Genomic DNA, 16766 nt, shown 5'->3' with positions numbered 1-16766 from the left:
ACCTCCGCCTGTTTTGTGAGCGTGCGGTCACAGATGGCTGCTCGAGGAATAGATCTGCCTCGGACGTCTTAACGGGAACAGTGACAGAGTGCGGTGCTATAAATTGAAGAGACCACTTTCTCTTTCTTCGTTGTGTGACCCACCTGACCACATATATTAAAGGCAGGTGACCGAGTGAAGGGAAAGAGCAATTCTCACATCTGCGCCATTCCGTTCGATAGGTCTCCTCTCTTAAACTGGTGATGATTTATATTGAATGGTAGCTCTTGGTTTTCCCTGGCTGAGTTGTCAAGGTCACCACATTTTGCCTTGGATACGGTCGGGCACTGGGATGGGGTGCAGGGGACGAGGGGTTGTGGATGGATTCAACTGTCAGCATATGTAGAAAGTACAGAAATATACACCATCTGACCTAATTTCCCTTTCCTAACCGTTGTAAGTTCAGTGTTTCAGGTATTGATTATTTCCTAAAACCCGAACCCTGCCCAGCAATTTTTTTTTAATCTCCCGAGGAGTCCATCTATTTTGTCACTGTTTTTATTGGCAAAGTGATGCATCAGGTTTGGGTAGGAAGGAACTGCAGATGCTGGTTTAAACTGAAGATAGACACAAAAATGCTGGAGTAACTAAGTGGGCCAGACAGTTTCTCTGGACAGAAGGAATGAGTGACGTTTCCAGGACGTCTGAAGAAGGGTCTCCACCTGAAACATTACCCATTCCTTCTCTCCAGAGAAGCTGATTTACTCCAGCATTTTGTGACGCAGCTGATAAAACCACCGCCTCACAGCTCCAGCGACCTGCGTGCGATCCTGATCGGCAAGGACAAGTTGCGCCAAAGGGCCTGTTTCCTTGTTGTATAGCTCTCTAAAACTATGACAGATTTATCTCCAATCCCTGTTAATCGTTTTTGATTTCAGTCAGTAAGAACTTGCGCGCAGGACAGTATATTCAAAAGAGGTTTTGAGAAATGTGAAACTTTGGAACACTGCGCAGATAGGATCAATAATTTGGAGGTAGATTGGAGCACTAGGACAGTATCTGGGAGAATTCAGAATCGAAGAGGAGGGAAGAATGACTTAACAGACAACAAACTGTGACCACCACCCTGCACAGCAGAAAACATGCTATGCCTTGTTTTTAAGCAAGTAATATATACCATCTGACCTAATTTCCCTTTCCTAACAGTTGTAAGTTCAGTGTTTCAGGTATTGATTATTTCCTAAAACCCAAACCCTGCCCAGCAAATTTTTTTAAATCTCCCGAGGAGTCCATCTATTTTGTCACTGTTTTTATTGGCAAAGTGATGCATCAGGTTTGTGTAGGAAGGAACTGCAGATGCTGGTTTAAACCGAAGATAGACACAAAAATGCTGGAGTAACTCAGCATAGCATGTTTTTAAGGCATAGCATGGAAAACAGACTCTTCATCCCAACTTGCCCAGGCCAACCAAGATGCCCCATCTCCACGAGTCCCATCTGCACACATTTGGCCCATGTACCTCCAAACCTTTCCTGTCCATGTACCTGTCCGAGTCTCTTTTAAATGTTGTTATAGTATTAGCAAAGCCTCTGTAAGGAAGGATTTTATTTTGTGTACAAATGTCATTTTATCATCAGCGCCAGGAAATCTGATTTATATTCTGAAATTAGAAATGAAACTGCTATTATGCTTTATTGGTTTAATCTATTCTTGCAACCTTTGTGCTTGTTCACGCAAAAGGTAAGCAAGCTTCCTAATGAATAGGCTGAGTTTGTTATCAGCATACTCTGGTGCTGCTTGAAGATTAGAGGAATCAGATGAATTAATTGCCAATGATCTGCTTTGCACAAATAAAAGGAGCAGATTTTTTTTTAATGTTAATTTGCCAGCTCCATATATCAGAGCCAAAAATGCAGCCTTCTCACTGGTTAATTGTGCAAAGCAGCTGGAGAAGGCGATGCATTGTGTTGTTGGAATGTTTATCCTCTGTAAATTATGCTCGTGTTTACAATCACTCTCTGCAAAATGCTGACATTCAGTGCACCTGTGACAGTTGTCATCCATAGCTGTCACTGGTAATGAATTTCCCAATTTACTTAGCTGCTTCTCACCCCCCAGTAGAACATCATGTCACCAGCTGTGGGGGGGGGGGGGGGGGGGGAGAAAGAGAAGTGAGTGACAGACAGGAAGCACAAACAAAGTGTCAAGAGTTCTCCAAATGTTTTTCTTTTCAGGACTGGTTTGGGAAAGATTTAAGAGTCAGAAATGCCGGGCATGTTTTGGACTTGAACAGGGAAATCAGAATGGTGGGAGACTGTTGGAGGGTGCAACAGAGATCTTTGTGTTTCGTTTTGTGAATCTGACTGAACACAGGCAAACTTCTACTGTCCAAGTATACAATGGCATTCCATTACTCCCCTGACTGACTTCAGCTGTTGTGTCGCTGTTCCTGTGGGTTCCACATTTCACTTTCTTTCCCTTTGTCTCTTTTTCCTTTTTTATCTCATTTCACCTTTCTTCTTTCTCTCCCTATTTTTTCCTTCATTGCATTTCCATTTTTACTTCTGCTACTCCTTTTCCACTGCCTTTCTTTCAACTCGTCTGTCCTCTTGTCATTTTTCTTTCCACTCCTCTCCTTTTTACAAGCCCCTTTCCCTCCTAGATCTTTTTTTGCCCCCTGCTTTTTAAAATTTCCCTCCTTCTTACTCCCCGTGTCTTTGCCATCGTTCTTTGTCTGCTTCTCTTCCGATCTCTTCTCTCTGCTCTGCACTAATTGCAGAGGATGCCGTCCCCGGTCTGACATGTAATGACTTTGTAAGCCGATTTATAAAGAGGAACTCTCCCTTTACATTGTCAGTTCTTGGCTGAAACCATTCAGCGGAAATGTGCAATTTTGCACTTTGCCATTTTGCACGTCAACACAATCTTCAACATGTCAAATTAAATGAACACTTCTGCTCATAGCTGATTTATATTCAAATTTGTTTTGCCACTCTATAGACTGACTCTGGATTGTAATGGCTTAGTGATTTCCAGATAAGCCCTCTGTCATATCGCAGCCTGCATAATTGGAAGAGAAAGGCCAGCTTTAATTATGATCCTGGATGCATCCATCATTGTTTGTAACACTGAATCGCTGTGATGGGGACCAGATCGTGACTGACAGAAGGCACTGTCCAGGATTCCCTGTCTCTTTAATGTTCCAGGGCAAAGGCTTGAAGCCGCAACTTGTTGCTCAGCCCTTTCCACACGGATAAGCTGCTTAAAGGATGGATTTCCTGGTCGGGTTTTTTCTTCTCTAGCTAATTGAGTTTGAAAATCAGTCTAATTATCTAACAAAATTAGATTGAAACATTTGAAAAAAAAAACAACAAGTTGTGAGGTCCCACAAATGACATCGGTGGCATTGAAAAACAGTTGGCAGATTTAAAACAAAAATCTTTATTGTTTCTGTTCCGTTTTATCTTGATGTTTCCGAGCTGGTATAATTCCACAGGGGATTCAATGCCTCTCTCCTACAGAACCCAAAATACCATTGTTATGTTCTTACACTGCAGCAATGCTTACTTAGTTATCTATTTTCTACACCATACACAGTGGTACAATCATATTCCCACGGAGCATTTAAAACCAGGCATATGTGTTATCCCATGCATAAGTTTCAAGCTTGCATTTGTGCACACACATACCCACACAAACACACACAAACACACACAAACACACACAAACACACACGCACACCCACACATGAACACACACAAACACACACAAACTTGACACACATGGCCCTGCATCTGAACTTCCTCTCAATTTTGTTTTGTCAGTCCTTGAATCAGCTTTTACAGTCACAATGTTTGTTGTCCACCCCTTCATGACATGTCAATGTCTGAAAGGTTGTGATGGGGCACCAGCTTCAAGGATGTTGGGAATCCGAAGTAAAACCAGAAATGGTTGGAAACACAGAGCAAGTCAGGCAGCATCTGTGGAAAGAGAAACAGCGTGAACATTGCAGTTCTGCGACTTTTCTTCAGAACTGAGAAAGAGAGAAAACTTTAGTTTTCAGTAACAGGGAGAAGTTGGCTAGAATAGAGTATCCAGAATAGGGTGAATCTGAATGGGCTAATGTGACAGTCAGAAACACACTATGCTTCTTTGTCCATGTGATGTGTTGCTAACAGCAGGGTTGTGGTGCATGTTCAGTAGGCCAGACCATAAAAGCAGAGAACTGAACCAAAGTCACAATGAGTAGGAAGCAACTGCGGATGCTGGTTTGAACTGAAGATACTCACAAGAAGCTGGAGTAACTCAGTGGGACAGGCAGCATCTCTGGAGAGAAGGAATGGGTGATGTTTCAGGTTGAGACCCTTGAAGAAGGGTCTTGACCTGAAACGTCACCCATTCCTTCTCTCCAGAGATGCTGCCTGTCACGCTGAGTTTCTCCAGCTTTTTGTGTCCATCTTTGAACCAAAGATGGATCACTGGCAGAAGTGCTTCAAGATGCGGCTTTTGTGAACCAAATGCTCTGGTTTCCTCTCATATCCCAAAAATGTGCAGGTTTGTACATAAATTGGCTTCTGTAAATTGACTTCTGTGCCAGGGTGGATGTGAAAGTGGAAAAACATAGAAGTAGTGTGTAGATGATCGATGGTCTGCATGGACTTGGTGGGCCGAAGGGCCTGTTTCCATGCTGCTTCTTTCCATCAATTAGTACTGACTGTAGTGTTTGAATCAAGGTTCCACGACTGTATTTTGTATCCAGCAGGATGGGAGGGTGTGAGACTAAGGGCTTATGGTTCTAACTCATTGCTTAATTAATGAGCTGAATAGTACACAATATGGTACGTTATAACGTATGAAAGAGGAGCAGGTGTGGGCCAGTTGGTCTCTCAAGTCTGCTGACATTCAGTTGCATCATGCTGATCCACCCTTGTCCTCACCATCACTATACTGTTCTCCCCATACCACTTGTCTCCCATATGGTTTAATGTCTATTCGTTCCTGCCTTGCGTTTATTTACTTGGATTGTTTTCTCTGGAGTGCCGGAGGCTGAGGGGAGACCTGATGGAAGTATATAAAATTATGAGAGGCATCGATAGAGTAGATGGTCGGAACCTTTTTCCCAGGGTGGTAATGTGAAAGACTAGAGAGCATAGCTTTAAGGTGAGAGGGGCAGAGTTTAAAGGAGATGAGTGGGGCAAGTTTTTTGCTGGAGAGTGGTGGGAGCTTGGAACGTGCTGCCAGGAGTGGTGTTGGAGGCAGTTAGGATAGTGGCGTTTAAGAGGCTTTTGGATAGGAACATGGCTCTGCATGGAATGGAAGTATATGGATCACATGCAGGCAGAGGACATTTAATAGGGGCGGCACGGTGGCGCAGCGGTAGAGTTGCTGCCTTACAGCGAATGCAGCGCCGGAGACTCGGGTTCGATCCTGACTACGTCTCCTGGCGCCGTCTGTACGGAGTTTGTACGTTCTCCCCGTGACCTGCGTGGGTTTTCTCCGAGATCATCGGTTTCCTCCCACACTCCAAAGACATACAGGTATGTAGGTTAATTGACTGGGGAAATGTTAAAAAAAAAAAATTGTCCCTAGTGTGTGTAGGATAGTGTTAATGTGCGGGGATCGCTGGGCGGCGCGGACCCGGTGGGCCGAAGGGCCTGTTTCCACGCTGTATCTCTAAATCTAAAAAAATCTATTAAAAAAATAAATAAAAAAAAAAAAATATTCGCAGTACATTCAAAATGTTCCACTGTTTGGTCATAACTTCAGTGGTATAGGTTTTAGCATTGACACAGAGGGTAGGGTTCTTTTCCCTCTGAAAAATACCTTCCTCTTGCACAATTGCCAGAATGGGTTTGATCGTGTATTGGACATCCCCAGTGTGGTTGGAGAGCTCCCTGCTCCAGCTAAATGAACAGTTTGCCAAATGATACTCTTAAACAGCAATGTTTAGTTATGTTATAAACTTCTCCACTGTCTGGGAGAAGTATCTCACTAACGGGACCAGTTTGTAAGTTATTGCAAGCAGCCAACTCCGTTGATATGTCAGAGGACTCTGTAATAAAATATGTAAAAAAGGTCAGTTTACCCATGGTTGCAAGAGAATATCTCTGTCCAAGTCTGCAATACCTTGGAGGCGAGGACATGCAGGACAATTGAAAGAAACGTAACTAACAACTTGGGGCCATGTGCAGGAAGGAACTGCAGATGCTGGTTTACACCGAAGGTAGACGCAAAATGCTGGTGGAACTCAGTGGGACAGGCAGCATCTCTGGATAGGAATGGGTGACGTTTCGGGTCGAGACCCTTCTTCAGACGTGTGTTTGTGTCCTTTCAGGAGGTTGAACTCAGCCGCATCAGCATCCAGGAGAAGTTGGGCTTGACAGTCTGCTACAGAACAGACGATGATGAAGACGATACTGGGATCTATGTCAGTGAGGTAAGATACTGAGGAAAGATGTAAGCCAACAAAGACCTTTAGTGGCCCTGACTTGCACTGGCTGTGTGCCAAGCATTGTCACTCTAATTGCAGCGGTAAACTGCTTTGTCTGAGTAATATGATTATTGCAGCTTGTTTTTCTTGAGCAAGTGTTTCCATGGTAGATCTTAATTACCGAGCATTGTCAGAGGGAAAAAGAATTAAATGAGAAGCATTGAGTTGACGCCACACATATGCTTGGCTCTTACACAAAGCTCTCGTCGAGGAACAGCAAAACCTTGAAATCCAGGGCATTATTACAGTTCAATTGATAGGCCATTTAGGAAAATGTTGTAGATCGAACATGGCATTAACCATGAAGAGGTATTGTTTCAGATAAGCCCAACATACTCAACATCCCTGTTTGTGATGTTATCCCTGCAACTTTGATAAGACACATCTTTGGGGAGAAGTTGTAGGGAAGGTAGTTAATAACTACCCTTCATATCATCATATCATATATATACAGCCGGAAACAGGCCTTTTCGGCCCACCAAGTCCGTGCCGCCCAGCGATCCCCGTAACATTAACACTATCCTACACCCACTAGGGACAATTTTTACATTTACCCAGCCAATTAACCTACATACCTTTGTTACTAGCTCATGGGATATGGATCTCTTTAATTATAACCTTTGCGAGTCACAGTTGGGAAATGGTGTTGGTCTGCCTGCTTGAAACACTGCAATCTTTATGGTGAACATTCTCCTTCATTACCTTTAAACAGCAACAGTGCTCATGGCATTCTGACACTGGTATGGAAATTGCACATTATTTTGGTGAGATTGTACAGAGTGAAGGTATTGACCCTATTTGATCGGCCTCTTGAAAGAAAGGAAGTCTCCAACGCTATGAAGGTGGGATTCAAAGATTACAGTCGTCAGGAAACAAAATTGTGAAGTGTTGGGCCATAGGTTATCAAAAAGTAATCATAAATGAGATAAAAAGGCCTCCATTACTGTAACAACGGGTTTAAACAGGAATGCAATGGTAAAATGAGAGAAATGAATAGTTGAAGATAGCGATCGTGCCAAAGGTGATAGATAGAAGCATCCCCCAATTGCAGGGTCATCACTCATCTCTGCACAGTGTTGACTTTGATCGAGTATAATTTGTATTCCAAATTCTGCAACACACAATAACAAGAACCAGTATTAGATGGGAGCGCCCATGAATCATGATTGCCACAGCTTCATCTGATCATCTAAACAACGGCCCCTTCTTAAAATTCCTTATTTGTTGCTTATCTCACTTGGCAGATAACAAAATGGTATAAATCCTCTTTCCATAAATTCTGCACGTGTTTGGCTGCTGTAATGGTATGTAAGCGAGATTTGAGATCATCTGCCACAGCTTTGAAATGACAGCACAATCAGTAAAGCATGGCGTGCATGAGGGGAGGAGGGGGGGGGGGGGGGATGTTTTGATTAACCTCACTAGACTCGGAGAACAAAGCTTTTAATAGTCTCCAGCCTCAGGTTATAAATGTCAAAGCAAGGAAATTAACAGATATCCTTGATGCTTGGTCAATCAATATGTGACATTATGAAGCATGCTTAGACTGTAGGTCATCAACACTCGCCAACTACTTTAAACAATGCTCTTCTGTAAGATATCCTATGGGCAAGGCCCAATCGGCTCGGCTAGCTGCATATTCCATACAGTTGCACTTACAAGAAATGTTCTCTTTCAATGGACTTTGTCAAGGTCCTAACTGCGCACAAATCCATCAGAATAGTTCTAGGGAAGCCCATTCAGACCATCGGTTCATAACTAACCCTTTACAAAGAAAGGCAGCAGGGGTGCGGAAGTGGTTCCTCAGAGGACATAGTACTAATGTGCATGTACCATGTCCTCGGCTTTTGGTGGTGCATCTTCGTATCCGGTAAGATATCTTTCCCATGCTTCGCCCACCATTGACAATGCAAGTTATTATGGCACACCAGGCTGATCCACTTTTCCTTCTGTGAATACAAATCTGGTCACAATTCTCTCCCTGACACATCCAGCCATCACTTCTCAAACGTGAGTATTGGTGAAAGTCTAAGGTCAAAATACTGCAGATGCAGGAAACCTGAAATAAAATGAGAACTGCTGGAAATACGCTGCAGGTTGGGCAACATTGTGGCAGATGTGGGTTTCTGGCCTCGATTACTTTACATTGAAACACTGGAGATAAAACCAGATTTGCATTGCAGAGTAGAGGCAGATGAGGGGTTGACAGGATAAAATGTTGGTTAGACCACACCATGCTGTGTTTGGTTCTGGTGATCACGCTATTAGGAAGATTTAATTTAAGTTAGAGAGGGTGCAGAAAATTCCACAGGAATGCTGCCTGGACTGGGGAAGTGGGCTTGAGTTATGAGGAGAGATTGGATAGGTTGGGAATGTGTTCACTGGTGGGAAGGAAATCAAGGGGTGACCTTGTAGAGGTTTATAAAATCATGAGAGGTGTAGATAGGGTAGATAGTCACAGTCTTTTTCCTTCGGTGAGGGAATCCCAAACAAATGTTTGGTTACCTAAGAATTTAATTTGAGAAGGGACAGATTTAAAGGAGATTGGAAATGCAGGTTTTTCCCACAGAGGGTGGTAGGTTTGTGGAATAAGCTGTCAGAGTAGGTAGTAGAGGCAGGTACAATTACACTGCTTAAAAAAACATTTGGATAGCTACGTAGATTCAACTCCCCCTCCCATTCCCAGTCTGACCTTTCTGTCATGGGCCTCCTCCAGTGCCATAGTGAGGCCCACCGGAAATTAGAGGAACAGCACCTCATATTTCGCCTGGGCAGCTTGCAGCCCAGTGGTATGAACATCGACTTCTCCAACTTTAGATAGTTCCTCTGTCCCTCTCTTCCCCTCCTCCTTCCCAGATCTCCCTCTATCTTCCTGTCTCCACCTATATCCTTCCTTTGTCCCGCCCCCCTGACATCAGTCTGAAGAAGGGTCTTGACCCGAAACGTCACCCATTCCTTCTCTCCTGAGATGCTGCCTGACCTGCTGAGTTACTCCAGCATTTTGTGAATAAATACCTTGGATGGGTTTAGAGGAACATGGGCCAAATGAGACTAGCTTACACAGGCATTGTGGTCACCAAGAGCCAGGTGGGTCAAAGGGTCTCTTTGCATGCTGTATCACTATGAATGTGAGATCCTGGCAGGAAAGGAAGATTTTCTGAAATGCAGACTGGGCAGAGGTATTCTGTGACATGGTCACTCAGTCTGCATTTGGTTTCGCCAGTGGAGGGGAGAACAACTTCATGAGCATTGAATGCAATACACGATATTGGAATAAATGCAAGTGACACTGGTTCACCTGGACCATATAGGTCTCTGGATGGTGAGAAGGGAAGAGTTGGAAGGTTTGGTGTTGCATGGCAAGGAACCATGAGGAGTGGATGGAGATGAGCCAACCAGAGCATCCCAGCGGAATGAGACCATTTGCAATACTGCAAGGAGGAAGGAATAGAAGATATGTCAAGTGAACACGAGGAAAGCTGGAGGCCCAGATGGTATATCTGGGCGAGTACTAAAGTCTTGTGCTACTCAGCTTGCTCCAGTGCTCACCACAATTGTCAACCTCTCCTTGGCAAAGTCCGTGGTCCCTGCATACTTCAAAAGATCCATCATTGTGCCGGTGCCAAAGAATGCCTCTCCAGCGTGTTTAAATGACTACCGACCGGTGGCCCTCACCTCGGTTGTCATGAAATGCTTCGAGAGGCGAATCAAGAAGCACATCTGCGCTCTCCTTTCTCGCAACATGGACCCACTACAGTTCGCATACCGTCTGAACAGGTCCACGGATGATGCGGTCTCCCAGGTTCTGCACACCACTCTCTCTCATCTGGACAGCCAGGGGGGCTATGTGAGGATGCTGTTCATTGACTTTAGTTCAGCATTCAACCAGCAGACTGGTTGAGAAGCTGCTGGAGCTGGGGCTTAGCACACCTCTGTGTGCCTGGGTCCTGGACTTTCTCACCGCCAGGCCCCAAGTGGTCAGGATGGGGGAACACACATCTAGCCCCCTCACCCTGAACATAGGATCCCCCCAGGGTTGCGTCCTTAGCCCCCTACTGTACTCCCTGTACACACATGACTGTGGGGCCAGATTCAGCTCAAACTCCATCATCAAGTTTGCTGATGACACTGTGGTGGTGGGCCGGATCTCCAACAACGATGAGAAGGCCTACCGGGAGGAGGTGGCTGATTTGGCATTCTGGTGTCAGGACAATAGCCTCCTCTTGAATGTCACTAAAACTAAGGAGCTGATTGTGGACTTTAGAAGGGCTAAACATCCAAGGACGTACACGCCACTGGAGATAAATGGGTCTACTGTGGATAGGGTGAGCAGTTTTAAATACTTGGGAGTCCAGGATCTGACATGGGCAACGCACATTACCGCACTGGTGGGTAAGGCTAAGCAGCGCCTTTACCACCTTAGACAGCTGAGGAAATTCAGAGTGTCTCTGAGGATCCTTCATTGCTTCTACTCTGGGGCTGTAGAGAGCATCCTGTCCAGCAACATTACAGTCTGGTTTGGGAACAGCTCTTCCCAGGACAGGATGGCCCTGCAGAGAGTAGTGCGTTCGGCAGAATGCACCATGGGAACTACACTCGTCCCCCTGCAGGACCTATACATCAGGAGGTGCAGATCCAGAGCAAGCAAGATTATGAGGGACCCCTGCCACCCCAGTAACGGACTGTTCCAGTTGCTACGATCAGGCAAACGCCTCCGCTGTCACACTGTGAAAACGGAGAGGATGAGACGGAGTTTCTTCCCACAGGCCATCAGGACTGTCAACTTTTATAACTCCAGGGACTAAATTTTGTCTACACTATAGTAACTTTATTAACTTTATTTATATGCTGTAACTGTAATTATTTTTTGTGCACAATCCGCAGGCATTGCCACTTTCATTTCACTGCACATCGTGTATGTGTATGTGACAAATAAACTTGACTTGACTTAACTTGACTTGACTTGATGGCAGCACATTGGAGGTGTCTGAATATGGAGGTGGATAGGATGGAAGTTGAGGCTGCTCTGGGTGCGCGTAGAGGGTGATGAGAGCAGACCTGCCGGTGAAGGAAATGATATGTCTAAAACCCCTGTCAACAATGGTGGAGGGGAGACTAGGGTTAAGGAGATGGAAGGCACTGTTTTGGAAAGCATCACCACCAGACAAACTGAGAGAATGGAATGGAGGAAATGTAGTCAAGATATCCTTGGCAGTCCATGGAGTGGATATTGATTGTTGCTATTCAACTAGTTGATGATTGAATTCCAATTCTTTGCTTTTAGCAACATTTGCTTACTGAAGGCTTTCCCATCAGTCACCCAATCGCATAACCTTGGACATCATTTTATCTTTGCAGGTTGACCCCAATAGCATTGCTGCCAAAGACGGGCGCATCAGGGAAGGAGATCGGATCGTGCAGGTAAACATGGACGGAAATGTTTGACAGACCAAGGTTGCAGGGCTCCTCTTATTGCAACACCAACTAGACAGGCCTTAGATGTGCAACGAGTTGATAGAGGATTTAATTCTAGTCGAGTTTGGTACCAGTTCCATGCAATAAATGCAGCCCCCACAGAGGGTGCCGTACCACGGCTGGGCCAGGCACACATTGTTGCCATAGCAACATTCAGGCTCAACCCTGCTGGAGAGCATTCCGGTTTGGCAGAAGCAAGGGCACAAGAAAATGGACTATTCAAAACAAATATACATTATCAAATAGGAAGCTGCTTTGTTGTAGAGCAGATCACTGGCCTCCCATCCGATGTTTGCATGCCAACGTTAAATTGCTTGCCAAAGCAAGTTTCACATAAGGAAACCTTTTTTATAATGTCTGCAGAACTGTCAGGCAGTTCTTTCAGATTTGTTTATGATCCTGTTTTTAATCTCCACCATGGGTGTCACAGCGCAACCTAACCAGATGTTGCAAGTAGGTGTGGGGGGGAGGGGGGGTTAATAATGGTGTCCCACCAGGACCAGAATTGGGAGTGCCTCTCTCCTTGATGTATATTCATGACCTAGACTTGGGAATAAGAGGTATAATTTCAAAATTTGCAGACGGTGTAAAGTTTAGACCTGTGGAAAACAGTGGCAGACTTTGCCTGAAATGTGCCAGTATGTCGCAGGTGAATCTAATTTAGAGAAGAGTGAAGTCATTCACTTTGGAAGGAAGAGTAAAGGAGAATCATTTTGATCTAAATGGTGCAATTGTAAGGTGAATACTGCAATTTGAAAATGGATCTCCATATATATATAAGGTAGACACAAAATGTTGCAGTAACTCAGTGAGTTACTGGAGTAACTCAGTCAGGCAGCATCTCGGGAGAGAAGGAATGGGTGACGTTTCAGGTCGAGACCCTTCAGACATTCTACACATTCTCTCCATATATATATGTGTGTGTGTGTGTGTGTGTGTGTGTGTGTATATATATATATATTTCTACACATTCTCTCTATATATATAAATATATATATACACACACAATTCTGTGGATCTGTGAAAGACAAGCTGGGAAACCTGTTAAGAATGCATTTGAGTCCTTGAAGTTATTTGGGCAAAACAGCTTGTGACTCAGTTTCATTCCTGATCTCCTGTGATGTCTGCTGGAGTTTGCACATTCTTCTTGTTTTTGTGGGTTTCCCCTGGATACTCTCATTTCCCAAGGAAACTCCAGGAAAATGTGGATTAAATGGCTCCTGATGGAAGGAGAACCAGTGAGGTGTTAATTAGCATATATGGGGTGAACAGTACGATTGATGGGATTGTTCTGAGAGTTGGCCTGGACCCGAGAGACCCAATGGCCTCTTCCCATGTCATTAATGTAGGTAAAAGAGGTCTAAGAGCACAAAAGCAAGGTGCTTAGAAATAGGTTCCCAACTTAAAACGTGTCCTTCAGAGATGCTGCTGCCTGACCCGCTGAATTACTCTAGCACTTTGTGTTTTACTCAAGAATTCAGACTCTGCAGTGTCTCCATTTTATAAAATTCTGGTTAAGGAGCTCGTCTGGTTAAGGATTTAGTCCCATTCCGGACACCACATATGGAAGGATATCCAAACAATATCCCCCTCATTAAAGGAGCGCTGGGGAGATTTCCTGGAACGGTAGCAGGAATGAGGGACTTCCATTTTGAACTGAACACAAAGAAACCAGGGTTATTCTCTAAGTCAAAACAAGATTTAATAGCGGCATCCTAAATTATGTTAGATTTGCATTTGGTAGATAAGGAGAGTTGTTTTATCGACTGACAGGAGATGGTAGAATTTTAAAATCACTAGAATAGAAAAAAAACCCAGAAGGGAGATGAGATTTTTCCACCGTGAGTTGTTTTGATCTTAAATTCACAGTCAGAAAGGAGTTTCGTTAGGAACTTGCAAAATATTAATTAGTTATATCCTTGCAAATGCAAACAAACCATTTATTAATACTTCAGTGCATGCAGCCAACAGTAATTTAACACCAAAAACTGCAAATGCTGGAAATCTGAAATGAGGAAAGAAGATTATAGAAATACTCAGCAGGCCAGCTGGCATCTGTGGAGATATAAATAAAGTTAATGTTTCAAGTCAATGAGCATTCATCAGAACTGAAACATTGGCTGGTTTTCTCTCCATAGATCCTGCCTGACTTACTGTCTATTTCCAACGTTGTCCTTTGATGACAAGTTGAGTTATTCGTTTCAGTGCTATTTTTCCATTAAGTGAGGGACTGTCCAACTGGGATCAAAGGGCTTACCTACTAGTATGGTGGATGCTAGTATCTGCAGAGCCAGAATGAAGGAACACAAACTGAGAACATGTATTAGGACATTCAAGGTTGAGATGCTGAACATTCTTCCGCTAATCTGAAAACAGCATGGGCATGGTGGACCAAAGGGCCTTTCTCTGTACTTTATGACCTAATCTTTTCTGCATAATCTTTTATAGCTTCTCAAGAATGTGGTTTGAATAGAGGTCCAGCTGATTCATTTTAATTGGCATTAGTGGCATTTCTACCAGCAACACTGATTTAGGGAGAGCTGCTGGGAGAAATGACATTGCTGCATTGGAAGGTGCTTTGGAGTGTGGTATCAAAAGAGCCAAGAAAGAAAATTTGTTGTTGTTCATTTACTAACTCATTGTTAAGAATGGGGAATCTGCAGAGGCGCACAAGCTTTTTAAAAATAATAAATTTTCTTTATTATTCCCTTGTTGCAACTTTGCGTGCGGGACTTAAACTGGCAGGAAGAGTGAAACAAAGTGAAAGCATAAATCTCTTTACAGCAGGGTAATAGCGGCCTTGTTTCCTGCTGAGTAAATGTAAAAGGCATAAGTTAACAGTCTGTCTGAGAAACGTCATTAGAAAGCCGAATGGAAGCCTTGTAACATATACCCAGATATGCAAAGATTTCAGCACCTTCTTTTGACAATAAGCTCTGTTTATGTGTTTATTCAAAGCACATATACCTGCATGCAAAAAGCTACGACAAAATGTAGTGCACCTTCTTCAAAGTGGTGTTAAAAAGTCCGTGCAGCAGACTTTGAAGAAGGTGAGTTCACCGACAGACCCTTCGGCCCACTGAGTCCATGCCAACCGTCGATCAGCATTCACACTAGTTCTGTGCTATCTCACTTCCTCATCCACTCTCTACACATTGGGGGGGAATTTACAGAAACCAAATAACCTACAAACCTGACTGTCTTTGGGATGTGGGAGGAACCCACGCAGTCACAGGGAGAATGTGCAAACTCCATACAAGGAGTACACAAGGTTAGGATTGTACCCGGGTCTCCGGCGCTGTGAGGCAGCAGCTCTACCAGCTGCGCCACTGTGTCTTAGGTTGCCTCCTTATGATTGGGGGAACCCGAAATCTGACTTTCTGAAATGCTGGAGATTTAAATCAGGGAATGTATGACTAATCGTATCTTATTAATGTATGTTGTGACCGGTTCAAGAATGGAATAATGTGCAGTCTTTATAGTATAGTATAGTATAGTATAGAACTTTATTGTCATTTGGTACAAGTACCGAACGAAATTACAGCAGTCACAAAACACAACAAAAAAAAGAAAAAAAGTACACAGGATACACGACCCCAAGACAAACATCCATCACAGTGAGTCCAAACACCCCCTCACTGTGATGGAAGGCAACAAAACTTCCACTCTCTTCCCCCCACGCCCACGGACAGGCAGCTCGACCCCTAACGAGGCGACCGACACGCACAGCCCCGGCAAGGGGATGGAAGGCCCTTTGTGGAGATTTGTGTAGATTTGTGGAGTGTGGAACAAGCTATTGAATCTGGAAGGCATTTGAAAAATACCTGAATGCAACATTAATGGCACTGATAAGGATTCCATGAATTTTCTTTTTGGGTGAATGAAGGGAAGAGACCACAGAATGACAGTCAGTTCCACTGGCAGCATTAAAAAAACAATAGACTATCAGGCTACGGTGCATGCTACATTTTGTTGCCTCGGGCACTCCAGAGAGGCAGTTTGATAAATCGTGATGCCATCTTCCTTGTTCAAGAACGCCTTCAGGGCGTTCCTCATTTTCTAAGTATTTATTTGCAGCTTACTTGCAGAAAGTGAAGCAATGTACAAATAACTCCCATTGTCCATATCACACTGATCTCTTGGCAGAAACTTTTAGTTCACGAGCAACTTCTCAATTGATTCAGAGTATTTTAGTGAAAGCAGTGTGCCTGTATGCAATGGAGGTCCATCTCACCTTGCATTGCTTCTAATTGGATCTCCCACCAGTGCAGAGGTTGACTGATTCCAGCTCCAGCACTATTATCTCTGACTGACACTTCCATTACTCTGAAGAGAAAAAAGATGGACGTCATCTGTCATCTGCCAAGTAATTGTGTTCCTGGATATATGTTGCTGAGCCACATGTTGGACATTTATGAACATTACAGCTTCCTGTTATGTCCAGCTTCCTTTCCCGACCGATAACAACTTCTGCAGTAAGCACATAATTGAGTGACAGCACTTACTGCTGTGATCCTCAAGAGGAGTCTTTTGTGTGGAGAAACCATGCCAATTCGTTATACAAATGAGCTGTAATTTGCTTTTTACAATGTTCAGGGTTGATGTGGTGAAAATAAAAATGATTTTTTTTAAATCTCTTCGTCCACGTAGATAAATGGCAAGGATGTCCAAGACCGGGAAGAAGCAGTGGCATTACTCTCCAGCGAGGAAAGCAGAAATATTCTCCTGCTGGTTGCTCGACCCGAGATTCAGGTAACCACTGATTAACCCATCTTTTGCATGTTGAAAATTGTATTATCAAATACTTTGTAATTGAAGTTCA

General features: G+C 43.8%; 1 protein-coding gene across 5 annotated transcripts in view; it reads left to right on the top strand.

The window, feature by feature from the left end:
* Positions 1–16766, top strand: part of LOC144603562 (PDZ domain-containing RING finger protein 4-like) — a 357547-nt gene that overhangs the window by 330149 nt on the left and 10632 nt on the right. For all 5 annotated transcript variants that reach the window (XM_078416944.1, XM_078416940.1, XM_078416939.1 and 2 more), the window contains 3 exons: positions 6314–6415; positions 11828–11890; positions 16595–16696. In XM_078416944.1, the coding sequence (XP_078273070.1) occupies positions 6314–6415; positions 11828–11890; positions 16595–16696 (267 nt within the window). The remainder of the gene's footprint in view (positions 1–6313; positions 6416–11827; positions 11891–16594; positions 16697–16766) is intronic.

This window comes from Rhinoraja longicauda, chromosome 20 (genome assembly GCF_053455715.1).
Source record: "Rhinoraja longicauda isolate Sanriku21f chromosome 20, sRhiLon1.1, whole genome shotgun sequence".
Lineage (NCBI taxonomy): Eukaryota > Metazoa > Chordata > Chondrichthyes > Rajiformes > Arhynchobatidae > Rhinoraja > Rhinoraja longicauda.
Note: the sequence above shows the minus strand (reverse complement) of the source record. Positions and strands in the feature narration are given on the sequence as shown.